At 48.4% G+C, this 13,532-nt stretch overlaps 1 protein-coding gene across 4 annotated transcripts in view; it reads right to left on the bottom strand.

Annotated features, from left to right (window-relative positions):
- The window catches only part of dusp8a (dual specificity phosphatase 8a), a 46,291-nt gene continuing 32,759 nt past the window's right edge, over positions 1 to 13,532 (bottom strand). For 2 of the 4 annotated variants that reach the window (XM_030095565.1, XM_030095566.1), the window contains exons 4-7: positions 4,995 to 5,161; positions 4,722 to 4,881; positions 3,928 to 4,051; positions 2,431 to 3,661 (exon numbers count right to left, since the gene is read on the bottom strand). In XM_030095565.1, coding sequence (XP_029951425.1) covers positions 2,431 to 3,661; positions 3,928 to 4,051; positions 4,722 to 4,881; positions 4,995 to 5,161 — 1,682 coding nt within the window. Of the gene's footprint in view, positions 3,662 to 3,927; positions 4,052 to 4,721; positions 4,882 to 4,994; positions 5,162 to 10,470; positions 11,310 to 13,532 lie in introns of those variants that run through there. The other 2 variants (XM_030095568.1, XM_030095564.1) reach the window with 2 other exon arrangements.

Here is a 13,532-nt window from a genome sequence, read left to right as displayed (position 1 = left end):
ATTTTGTCATGTCTGTATTTTTGTCTCATTTTCACAAAACATGTACAGGGGAAGGAAAAGCCTTTCAATAGAACCTGAGGTATTTTTGCATCAAGCAGCCTAAGGTATCAGGATTTTCTTTTAAAAACTCATCATCTAAAGTCATCAGTGTTCTTAGATGCGTTGCTATTTACACATAATAATAATAATAATAATAATAATAATAATAATAATAATAATTCAATGACAACAGTTTTAGCAAATGGGACAGCCTGCATCATTCCTGTTACATGTTATAAATAATTCTAACAACATTTCTTAAAAATATATGGGGGGATATCGAGGAGGGAGGAGGTCTCTTTAGCCTCCGGGGGCAATGTGGGGGTCTATCTGAACTTACTGGAGCTGCAGCAGCATAAGGTCAATGTCAGAGATCGGCAGAGAGTAAAGCTAATCCGGGGTCAAAGGAAAAGATGAACACATTTTACATCATAAATAAATAACCATCTCGCACCAGGAGAGCAAAGTTTTCATTTCTTTTTCACCTCATTATGTGAATCCTCTTTTTTTTTTTTAATTCTTTCCATTTTGTTATGCTGTTTTTAATCAAAGCTTTGGAAAATAAGAAGAAAAGAAAAGAAAAAAAAAACGAAAGCGCAGAAGCTTTATGGACATGCATTGTGCTGATGTACCAGCAGCTGTGTACCCTGTGGTGGGCTTGGCTCACTGAAAGATCCCCTGAGAATGAACAAAAGGGTGTGTGTCGGGCCTGTGTGGATGGAAGTAAGTGCATACTGTATGAGTGTGTGTGTGTGTGTGTGTGTGTGTGTATGGGTTTCAGCTTTGGTGGGACGCGCTGTGATGCTGACCGAAAGAGTGTGTCTGTTTGCATATAGCTGTTGTTACAGGAGCCCTCGTGGAACAGGCAGAAAATGCTTCACTGTATATGAGTGATCAGAGTGTGTGGCCACTCCGGCTTCCTCTGCGCACAGTCAAACACTAAACAGTCGCCGCTTGAGCCCTCAGTTGTGGTAAATCCTTGAACTCACACTGTGGTCGAGCCAAACCGAGATCCTGTCCCAAAGATCTCCCATGATCCTCTAAACTGAGGCAAGACTAACCTTTTAGTGTCGTGTGAATGATATTTGTACTTTGTTACCAGAAAGCAGAAAAGTGCATTTCAAAGTCATACATCACTCTCCCCCAAGAAGGAACAGCACATATTGCTTGCTTGAATTTGTCGAATGTGTGTATTTGTATGAGTGTGTGTTCATAAATACCATACAGCAAATAATAATAATAATAATTCAACAAAAGGGGAAAAAAAAAGAAATAAATCCACAAAACATTATATTATTTCTCATTACCAGAATGAACAAATACAATAAATTAAAACTATAACTGAACAGAAGTCCATTAAAATTGCTATATATATTCATATTGTATATATAGTATTCGTCTGTCTGCAGTCAGCCTTTCAGGTGCATGCTCAGTGGTGACCTTAGGAGGTGACTGGGAGCAGTGGGGGGGGGGGGGGGGGGCTTCGTGGAGGTCCAGAGGGGAGCTGAGGGGTGAATGGAGCAGACCCTCGTCAGCATCCCAAGACCTCAGTCCCATTAACACTGGAAACAAGGGCGCCAAAGTCAGGAAAGACACACTGTGCTTTACGGGGGAACACTGCCCATCGCTGAGAGTCTTCAACTTAAAGTCATCAACAAAAAAAGATGAGGGTCCTTCATTGTTTGGATGCAGTACCGCCGATTCGTGAAGTCCTTGGGATCTCTCTGCGTTGTGCTGTAGTGATGCGAGGAGACGGTGCCGATAAAGGACTCCATTACTGCTGTTGATGTTCAGAGTCTGTAGCAGGCGGAGCTGCTGGGAAACAGGATCGTGGGAGTTGGGGGGTGGGGGGCAGGTGTAGCCGTGCGAGGTTCTCAGGCTTTTCTGACACTGAGGGTGAAGCTTTGGGAGAAAAACACAGGGCTCGGTTCAAATCACAAGCTATACACCCACTGAAGCACACTACATTTGACCACAGGCAAGCGGTTTTCATCTGAACTCTGTCGAAATGAGGGATTTCTATATATTAAGGATGCAACATGACATGTGCCTTGGGTTGTTTTCTTTTTATCCGTGACAGAGCTCATTAACATAAAGAGTTTCGGTACCTACAGTCCCCCCTCTTTGCCTCCCCCTGCCCCACACGTCTTCTTCAAAGCACCACAACCGAGGGTCTGTCTGTCCAGGTGCGAATGCTAGTTCGCTTGCTAGCCTCCTGACGTGAACTCTCAGGTCGTCTTTGTCCTTCTCTCAGCAGGAGTCTTTAACACTGTCTGTGAGGAGAGCGTGACAAACTTCTTCTGCTTCCCCTCATATGTCCTCTTCTTGCACTCCCTCTAACCAGGTCCATTTTTGTCCCCATGGGACAGTGTTGATCATGTCCATTATTTGTCAGGACACCTCGATGATCTCCATGCTCCCGGAGAAGCTCGACTGCTTCCCGATCTTACCCAGTTCTTCTCGGGACCTCGTCTCGGAGATGCCCTCCTCGAACTCCATCTGACAGCTGCGTCGCTTGAACTGCTTTTCTGATGCCGTCCCGCTGTTGTTCGAGCTCCCCGTCGGGGGCGACGTCGAGTCCCGACGGTCTCTCTGTGTCTGAGGTGCAGAGGGCTTCTCTCTCTGGGATTTTTCTCGTAACCGCACGCCCTCACTGCACCCGAATGCGACGTAAGCCGAGCTGCTCCCGAACCTCACCGACGACTCCTCTCTCCCTCCGTCTCCTCCTCCCAGCTCCATCTCTCCCTCACGACCTTCCTCCACCCCAAAGTGCCAGGGAGCATCTGTGGTTGGGGTGACTGGAGTGACTGGAGTGGTGGCCTGGACAGTGTCTCTGTGTTTGGTCCACATGGCGCCGGACCCTACAGTGGGTAGGGAGGGGAGCGAAAGGAGCAAGGAGCCCTTCAGGTTTTCGTCCATGCCGGGGCTCTTGTGGTCCATCGACAAGTTGAGGGACTGAGGAGGTTGGTGTGTATGGGAGTGGACTGGGGAACTGTTGCAGCTGTGCTTGGTTTTTCTCCGTGGTCTGGATGAGGAAGAACCAGACCGATGGACTCCTTCACTTCCCCCGAGCCCCAGGCCCCCTATGCTGCCCCCGCTGCCCGGTGAGGGGAACGGCGAGTCGGAGGACCCGGGGCTGTCTAGGACGGGAGACTGAGAGCAGACCCCGTTGGAGGTGCCTGTTCCCGGACTATCAAGCTTGCACAGTTTGGGGACGTCTTCAGAGTGCGTGGGTGCCATGCTGGGGCAGTGGGGACTGTTGGGAGAGTAGACGGACTTAATGTCCAGGGAGAAGGAGCGTTTGAGGCGGTTCGTGTCCATGATCCTCTCTGCAGAGAGGTGCAGGCCGTTGAAGCCCTGCTGGAGGGAGGTGGGCGACGGCAGCTTGGGTTCTGGTGGGATGTGCGCGTCCGCCACAGATGAGTCATAGTTGCTGTGGTGGCCGTTCATCTCTAAACCGGCGTTGACCCCGTTGAGCTCCGAGCTTTGCTTGGTGTTGTTTTCAGACAGCTCTTCATTAGAAGTCAAAGCCTGCAGTAGCCGCAGGCCTTTCTCGAACTCCAGCAGCTGACCCAGGAAGTTAAAGTTGGGGGATATGGATGGTCTTCTGTCCTTAACAAACCTGCCACAAGGAGAACAGGTTTTAGTGAGCAATTCAAAAGAAATGGAATTCAAATCCACAAGAATACCTCTGAATGACCTACAAATAGAGAGCAAATCGCTCAACTGATGGACAACACACAAAACTGTCCCAGTGTTGTCCTGACAGGGCAAAACAAAGCCTTTCGTACAGACTGTGTTACCTGGCAGCCATCTGAACGTTTCATTTCTCATGAGTGGGACTGACACCTTAGCTCAGCTGGTGGTGGACGGGAGGAGCAAACGTACCTGTAGGCATCATCTGATGACAAGCCCATTGTCTTCATGATGTATGCAATGGCGATGGTTGCTGAACGCGAGATTCCAGCCAGGCAGTGCACAATGACTCTGCAGTTTGACACCTTAGCTTTGTCTGTTGGGAGGAGGGAAATGGACAAGTATGAATATACCGTACACAAAAACACAACACTGCAGATCCCTGACAGATGTGCTCTGTGGAGGAAATTCTTCAAAGACAATGAGTGCCTATTGAAAACAAAGTGCCGTTACCCGGAAGAGTAAAAGCATCCACCTGAATATACTTGTTATACCTAATGCTAGTGTTACCAAAGCTGCACGTGAATGCTTTCTAACTGTAATAATGTGCGGATGTGATGTATTAAATGTCATGGCATTCTTGAGACACATAGCTTGAAATGAATTCACTTCCTGATTAAGACTCAGTTTACACAATGTTTTCAAGTGAAAATACAAAAGTTTTGTTGTGGTTTGGTGTCCGTCGACACAATATCACTGCTCAGAAACACTGAAAAAATTAACTTTTTTGGAAATGACTTCAAAGGTGAAAGTTTATAACAATGCTCCGACTCTGTCATTGTGTAAATGCAACTTTTCTGTCACACTCCATCTCCATGTAGACGGCAGAAAAAGTGGTTGTGTGCATGTAGAAACTTTTATGAAAGAAAAATGCAAAACTTATGTGTTTTCACTGAGAATCCCTGTGAACTGGAACTAAATAGTGTTTTGTGGTGGGGTAAATGCTAATGCAAAGCCCTTTTTCAAGACGCGTTTCCATTACTTACCTATGAATTCGTTGGTTTTGTCCAGCCAAGGGAGCAGCTTCTCGCAGTAGTTGTCATTTACTGGGATGCGCATGAAATGGCTCTCGCTGATGAAGTCTGGCTTGGGGCAGGTGTTGCTGGCATTCAGCACATACGTGATACCATTCTGCGCCATCAGGTCCTGCAGAGGTGGAGATAAAAGGACTCCACTGTTATGTTTTGTTGCTTGGTAACACCAACAAGTCAGCAGCCTTTTATAGAGGGGGTCATAAAAAGAAAAAAATGAAATTATACCTTGTTGAGGACGTCTTTCTGTGATCCCAGGTAGAGGTGCGGCAGGATGCGAGTGGGCCCTACATTCGCCACGGGCAAACAGGGCTGGGACAAGCTCATAGGAAGAGCAGTAGCAGGCTTCCCCTCGCACAGGCCGGGGAAACAGGAGGAGAAAGCTGCAAATCCTCCTGCGGGGCAAGAGGAGAGAAAAAAAGAAAACCGGTTAGCTACTCTAATGGTTTTTCCACAAAGTAGTCAAACAACACACTGCAAACATGCCGGTGAACATTGCAGCACCATTAGCAGGGGAGACGGACGGCTGATGGGCTGTCAGAGGTGAATCTGGGGTACAGCGTCTGGGCCCCATTAGTGCAACAGAAGCAAAAAAAAAAAGAGGCTCTCTGTTCTTCTGTGTGCGAGTAAGGTTAACTGCTGGGCGGCCAGGAATGTGTGTCTGGCCCTTTAAGAGGCAGGCGGCTCCCCATTTGGCAAATGTGTATGCGTGCGTGTGTGTGTGTGTGTGTGTGTGTGTGTGTGTGTGTGTGTGTGTGTGTGTGTGTGTGTGTGTGTGTGTGTGTGTGTGTGGCTCTGTTTCCTGCATGAGCTCATGTCCTGTAGCAGAGCATTGCGTCAGGCTGAGGGAATGAGAGAGGCCACAGGTGCAGGGCCAGGACAGAGGCCCCAGTAACATCCCCCCCGACAACCGCACACTGCACACACACACACACACACACACACACTCACACGGACAAATGCACACACACACTCGCACAAACACTGACATATTAACAAGCTTGAAGATAAAAGATATTCTCACACAACCTTGCTGTCAACATGTGTGCAGTATTCACTCTCGCCGTCTTTAATTCCCCATTCGCTCAGCACACAAACATAAATACTCTCACCCATCATTACTCTGCAAGACCGCAGTTGTATAACTGCAGGGTGGAGGAGGAGAGGGGGGCGAGGAGTGGGTGAAGGAGCCTGGGTAAAGGAGGGCAGTGCTTCAAGGAAACACTGAGCCCCAGAAAGGAGATTAGAACCAAATCTAGGGTCAGTACTGCCTGACCCAATCTGGCGCGCACAACTACATACACTCACACACACACACACACGCACATGCACTCACACACGGAGTGAGAGTGAGTGAGACATGACATCACTGTTCTAAAGTAGCACACACACCACAGTGCAGGCTTTCTGCTGAAACACACACCCAGCAGCACTACTCAAGTAGCAACAACTGGCCAACACGCACACACACACACACACACACACACACACACACACACACACACACACACACACACACACACACACACAGTGTGCAGATGAAGGATATATATTCGAGAGATGCACAAATTTAAAAAGTTGCGCAAGACGTGAGCAGTTTTGGTATTTGGAGCAATTTCCCAACATGCAAGCTGGCTGGGTGCATCCTCATGACCCAGTGCTATTCTGGGTGCGCTGTCCCTTTAAGAGCAAAGCGAAGAAGGCCCGTCTGTTTCCAGCTATTAATGGCAACCGGCGGAGCGATGACATCAGTGTTCGACATGGGGGGTGGAGTGGAGGGCGACGGAGGGATGGATGCGGAGAGAGCGATCAGATAACTTGCAGGATACAGGAGGGAAAGCTTAATGCAAAGGAGAGGCTCCATGAGCTAAACGTTTTTGGCTTCCTCGGAGGATTAAGCAGACATCTGTAGTTCACACTTGGCTTTAAGACCCAGCACAGTTTCCACGCCGTCTTTAAGTGATCCTATAGGTAATGCTACAGCATTACTGATTGATAAAACAGAGCGAGGAAGGATTCTTTGAAGGGTTTCTTCCTGGCTCCTCTGTTCCCAGGCTGCTGCCTTTGGAGAAAGTACACACACACACACACACTTTCACAGGAGTGCTACGTATAGTATATACTGTATCTGTGTGAGGAAGTTCCTGGAGACAGTTAAATCAACAGGAAAAGCCTCACATCATGCAGAAACCATTTCCCTTTCTGTGAGAGGACATTGTTAGAGAGTTGTTAGAAGGACAGAAGACAGGACGTTCCACAGCGGAGACGGTGTGTTTGTGTAACACAAGGGGGAGAAAGTGTGTCCGAGTGCATGAATGAAAACACTACTAAAAATATTCTCCTCTTTGATGTCATGTGTGCCTCTATTAAACAGCCATACCGCCATGACTCCGGTGTCTGACCTCATCTGAAGTTAAATAAACAGCGAGGAGCAGCGAGGACGGGGTTACGGGTACAGAGCGACACCGAGCCTCCAGACCAGAGAGCAGGCCCGAGTGTGTCTGCCCGCTTCTTCCAGAGAGCGATTACATTACAGCAACATTGCATCAATTATAAACACCCTGTGGTCAAAGCTTCACGTGGTCGAATGGACGACCGTCAGGGCGGCGGAGACGGAGCGTTACCGTCACCTCATCACCTGACCGGGGCTCCACTTAAGGCTGCCACGGCAACAAGCAAGAGCAGAGATGTTTACAACAGTTGTCCCGCCAAATGCTGTCAAGAAGAGATGACACACACTAAAAGAGACGTGACCGCACAAAAAAAAAATCCACATCCGTCCATTCCGATCTGAGGACACGGCGCACACGCATGAGGACGCCATACACTCACGCTGAGGTCATTGAAAATACCCCATGACACACACACACACACACACACACACACACACACAGAGCGGGGCAGCTGTCCATGAAGATGACATCAGGAAAGTGAAATGGGAGCGATGAAGTCAGCTCCAGTGCAGATAACCAGCAGACTAACATGACTCTAAAGATAAGCTGAGATGACTGCAGCTTTTGTTCAGAAACTGGAGCAGCACAGATTAGTTTAACATAAAAAAAAAAAAAAAAAAAAGTTGATCAGATATTTCAAGAATCAATTACTTGTTCTGAGTCTGTTTCTGTTTGAATGCTTTCTGGTGTCTTCAGTTCTCCATGACAAACTCGATCTGTTCAGATTGAGTGTAAACAACATACATTAGGGACACAAACATTTTAAAAACTAAACAATCGAGATATAATCAGGACAATTATTGGATTCTCTGCAAAGTAAAAAAATTACCTTTTAGTCACACATTAAAATGAGGTCATGAAAATGTACTTGGACGGGATGTGAGTAACACAAACTATTAAAAAAAGAACGAAGGAAAACACGCACAACCGGGAAAGAGGGCACTGTGTCGCCATCGGCAACTGAGGCCAGCGCTGACTTCCTTTTTCCGTTTTTCTCTGCCCACTTCATGGTTTATGCAACTGCTCATTTTCCCCTCTTGCCCCGTCAGAGCCGAGTACGCAGGCCTTCTTTGTTCCATCTCCGCCTCGTCACTCATTTCCTACATCTGACCCAAGATCCACATCTCGGTTTGGAGAAGTAGGTTTTCTATCCCACAGATGTGGAAGTGAGCTGCGTGGAGCTGGTGAGGATGGGCTGGGGGTGGAGGGATGGGAGACGCTGGACACCACCTGCCCCACAGTTATGGTTAATGGAAGCTGCGCTGTTACATCACTGCTGTTGGTACAATTGACTGCCTTGTCAATACGAACGCTGCCCCCCCCCTTCCTCTCGCCTCTGTGTGTGCGGAGCTTTCAGTTGCCCTCTTTAACTCGTCTGTTAATGGAGAGAGGGGATGCACACACACACACACACACACACACACACACACACACACACACACACACACACACACACACACACACACACACACACACACACACACACACACACACACACACACACACACACACACACAGAGCCCGGGGGCATTGATCTGCCTGAATGACTGCCCCACACCCCTCCGTGGTTCATATCAGGGGAGACATGACGCCATCCTCTGTGCCCCTCCAGCTGTCCCCTCCACTATGAGGGACATTAGCATCTCAATGTGGCTCCCCTTCCACCACCAACCACCCCAACATGACATCATTGCACACATGTCCCACTCAGCCCCACAAAGGCTGCGCTGGAGCCTGAAGAAGCAGCCCGAGTGTGTGTGTGTGTGTGTGTGTATGTGTGTGTTTTAGCGGGAAGAGCGGGCCGCATCTGTCAGAAATGTGTAGATTAACTGGATGAGGTCAGTGCTTTTCACGCAGGACGTCATCTTTATGACAGACTGTATGATTAACACGCCATCTCCGCTGACGGTTAAACTGTTTATTGTTCCTCTATCTCGGCGAGCAGATAGCAGGAACATGTCACTTTGATCAACTGCCGTTTCAGCAGTGCCGTGATAATATTGCAATACGGGACAATAATTCCCGTCTATAATTTAGTCTGCATTCGCAAGTCTATTTCCACAGAGATGTGTTAAAGTGGCGGAGTACCTGTGACACACACATCTATTTTCATTTGCTGATGGCAAATGTGTGATTTTTTTTTCTCTCTTTTTTTTGTCAGCCTATGAATTTTACACTTCCAGCAGCGAACTCCAGAGAGTGTGCTGAGAGTGTGGAGATAAAGAGCACATGTGCAGGAGCAGTGTGAAGGCTGGCAGGTGTGGAGAGCTGCTGTGCACACTGCTTTAAACCCGCCAAATCTGCATATTACACTGAAACTTTTATTACTTTCGCATCCATACTCCGCCGCAGACCAGCAAAGTGACCATAACTGTTTTGTGCAGCATGCATGAGTCCGTGTTGTACAAAAAGACTTTGTGCCGGAGACCCGTTGCCCTGCATTGCCTCACCGCTCTGTGAAAAGGTGTTATGTTAAACACCTGCAGTGCACACTGCACACATATTGATAACATAATCTCCACAAGACACCATTCTGCAGAAAGAAAAGCAAGCAAGAGTGAGAGAGAAAAGCCAAGAGCAGAGGAGAAGAAAGAGAAAGAGAAAGAGGCTTTGTGATAGTTTTTACATCTGAATGACCACAGGCTGAGAGAGCATGAGCACTATGTCATACCGTGGGTCACGGCTCTCATTCTTCCCCCCCTGAGCCCTTTTTCTCTCCTCTCTTTCCTCTTCATCGCTCCTCGTCTTCATGATGTCATCCTCTTAATCCCCCTTCTTCCTATTCTGTCCCTCTAAACAAATCAACTGCATAAACAAAAAGGTAGGGAGACAATTAGCGGTTTCGGCTTGTTCTCCAACGATGTGGATCTCGCTATCGATCCAGTACAGACCCTTAAAATTCACTTCACATCTATCTTTTATTTGCGGCAAGCCTGGCCTGGAATACATCAATACCTGAGAGTCCACTGTCTTTTTTGTATTCATGTGCAGCACGCTAACAGATAGAGAGGATCTTCCTCTTGCACACACTCTGCATGCTGCAAGTCCAGCCTTTTGTGTTTACACGACTGAAAATCAGAACTCATTCTCCATGTTCTGTTGCATACATGCAACAAACAGGCCTTCATCCCCAACATGTTGCTCGAAGATGTTCTAGCTTCATTAACTTGCACACCGAGAACTCACACACACACACACACACACACACACACACAAATCAAACATCCCTTCTGGTCCAGGTGGATACACACCTCGGAGCTCTCTCCCCTCCTTCATACGGCGGACCCTGATCTTCAGCCTCATGTCTGTGTCCTGCAGGTCCGGCCAAAAACAGTCCTCCGCTGGGGCGATCACCACATCCAGAGGCATCCCCCAGAACGCACTCTGTCTGACAACGATGCTGGAAATGTTCTGACGCTCCTGCCTTCAGAGATGGAGCGACTCCAGTCAAAAAGATCAGAAGTCAGAAGAGACAAGCAGATGTGCGCTCCACTGAGGGGAGCCTGAGGTGAGCCCTTGAGTCTAAAAAAAAAGAAAAATCCACAAAGTCCACAAAACTCCACTCTGGTCAAGTTTAATTGTCCCTGTGTCCAGACGATTCACCAAAAACAGAATGGACCAAGTACAACAAAAACTAGTCCAAAATGTCCGGAGACATGTTCCTCAAGTCAGCATATGGCCAAAAATCCCATGCAACGGCAAAATGCTCCTGCGTCAATATTTGGTAATTCTGTGGTGTCCGCAGAAGAATGGTGTCCGCAGGGCGAGCGAGAGGGAAAACAAAAGTGAGTAGTCTTTAACGGCTGTATGTAAACGCCAGCTGTAATCTGCCTGCAGCTGGTTTACAGAGCGTCAGTGTGTGTCTCTCAGCGCTCGCTCTGTCTCTGTGAGTCCACAGCCAGAAGAGCAGCCCACTATTGTTGTGCTGCTCCACTCTCAGCGTCGCTCATTCGCTCAGTCACTGGCTTACACTCCTCCCTCTCCCTCCCGCCCTCCTCTCTCTCTCTCTCTCTCTCTCTCTCTCTCGCTCTCTGAAAAGACGATGACGGAGCTGCACTCTCTCCTCGAGCTCTGGGGGTGAATGAGCTCACTTGCCGTGAGCTCAGACTCTACCCTCCCTCCCTCGCTCCCTCCCTCCCTCCTCCTCCTCCTCCTCCTCCTGCTACCTCCCTCTCTTGTGGAGCCAGCGTTCCGTCATAGCTAATGTCTAAGGCATGTAACCACATTCCTTACTCACCCAGCAAATATGCGGCCACCTCAGGGGCCTAGCTCCGAAGCTGGCCTCTATCAGCACAGGATGGAGGCGAAGACGCGGCAATCAGGCCGCGAGCGGTGACATACGCTTCGCTGCGAGCCCAATTAGTGTTTGTGCGCTTAATTACAGAGTAGAAAGGACAATACTTGACTCACAAAAAGAGGCTTGTGTTGAGGTGCATGACGAAAGATGGTGTCATTGTGTCCTCTCGGCTCACAAACGAGACGGATTGAATGTTATAATTAGAAACACCGTTATCGCATTAAATCATTTAAAAGAATGAATCAATATGATTTTCTCTATGCACTACAGAAAGCTAGAATGTAGCCTCAGTAAGAAAAAGCCGACAGTTAGTTGATTGCCTTAAATGTACTGTAGCTACTAAGCATCTTACACTTAGTGCAGGGGGGATTAAGACCGTGCCAGTGTGTTGACAGCTGAGTTGTGTCTGAAGGTGAGGGGAATGTGAACGTTTCCTGGGCTGCTTCGCGTCCAACGCGCCTGTGTTTGGACACCGTGTTCTCATCTCTGAGGATGTAAAGGCCGGCAAGGAGAGGAGGGGAGCAGAGGACCAAAGCCAGAGAGTGTGCAGCAGAAGTGGGGGAGAAAATGAAATGAAAGCAGACAAAAGAGGAAGGGAGGACTGGAGGTGATGAGAAGCCCAAACGAGTTTGCGGTCGGCGGCCATCATCCGTTTGACAGGCCACAGGCTCCTGGTACTTTACTATGGAATGCCAAACATGTAGGCCACAAGTCCGCCTATGGAAATAAAGCAGTGCAGGATAAAAGTACGGCAGGAGACTGAATGTGAACGAGTGCAGCTTCAGCCGATGTGGACATCTATTACATTTGTGTAAATTCTTTGGTAGAATGTTAAATCGGCACAAATAACTGCAATTAAGGTCCTGTTTAGCCATTATTATGGCTATTCTAATTTGAGTTTTTAAATTAATAGTAAAGTAGCGCCTTCCCTGAGCAGGACAGTCAGATTACCCGGTGTGGCTGCTGTCTGTCTGGGCTCAGAATGAGACCCCACGGTTCACCGATTAAATTCAAACCAGGTCAGACGCGCTTCCAGTGGATAAAGTCACTGCCCAAGATTCAAGAAAAAGCAAATAAGCTTATACAAGATGTGTAGCGAGGGGGCCAGCTGCATGCTGACTGACCTCATCTCATCACTGTCGACCCCTGAATGATCACAGACGGGTGAGAACAGCCTTACGTCACCCCCCCGTTCAACAGCGGGACAGGGAGCGGGAGGAAGCGGGTCACCTCGCCTCATGATGAGCTTTGTGAAAAATGCAGACATTGGTTTTTTTGGGGAGTTTTTTTTTTTTTTGGAAGGCTATCTCACCACAACGAGACACGAACGCACATTTTTGAGCGTTTTACAGCCGCTCGGAGCAGGTGTGGCACTCCGCAGTGGTCAGCTGGGTTCCCTGCACTTCAAACGCAGCGATCGGCACCCCGGTTCGAACCCACGCCTTGGCTCCGTTGTTCTATCTGTGTGGCTCGAAGCCATAAAACAGTTTTGAGACACTTCCTAACACCTGCGAGCCCGCAGTGGCTCGCGCCAAGAGCAACAAAACAAAGTAGCTGCTTGCTGATGTTTTAATGGTGGGACTTCAAGCAAACGGCAGACTGGGACTCTCTTTAAACTCCTCTCCGCCTCCTGTAGTCCTCAGCAGGGTAACAAGGCTCAGAATAGTAGGTGTGTTAATTAGAGGATTACAGCCAAGATGCTATAAATGACAGCCAGGCCTTTTTTATTGACTGCACATGTGCGCCCTGCTGCGACAGAAATAGGTGGGACGGTCACTCCGGGCACCCCCTCCTCTGACATCCCCGTTTAGATTTAGTGCATGCTTTTATAGTACAGGGGTTGTTACCGGGACAACGCACAGTTTACACACACACACACAGAAAGACACTGGGCCAAAGCAGGCGGATGAGACAGTGGTATAAGGTAGAAAGAGAGAAGGAAGAAGGTGTGTGAAGCCGAAGGAGGACTCAGGGACCAGAGCAGACCGCTTCTCCAACCCCGAAGCCCTCAGAGAT

This window comes from Salarias fasciatus, chromosome 7 (assembly GCF_902148845.1).
Source record: "Salarias fasciatus chromosome 7, fSalaFa1.1, whole genome shotgun sequence".
In the NCBI taxonomy this organism is placed as follows: Eukaryota; Metazoa; Chordata; class Actinopteri; order Blenniiformes; family Blenniidae; genus Salarias; species Salarias fasciatus.
This window is presented reverse-complemented; position numbering and strand designations above follow the sequence as displayed.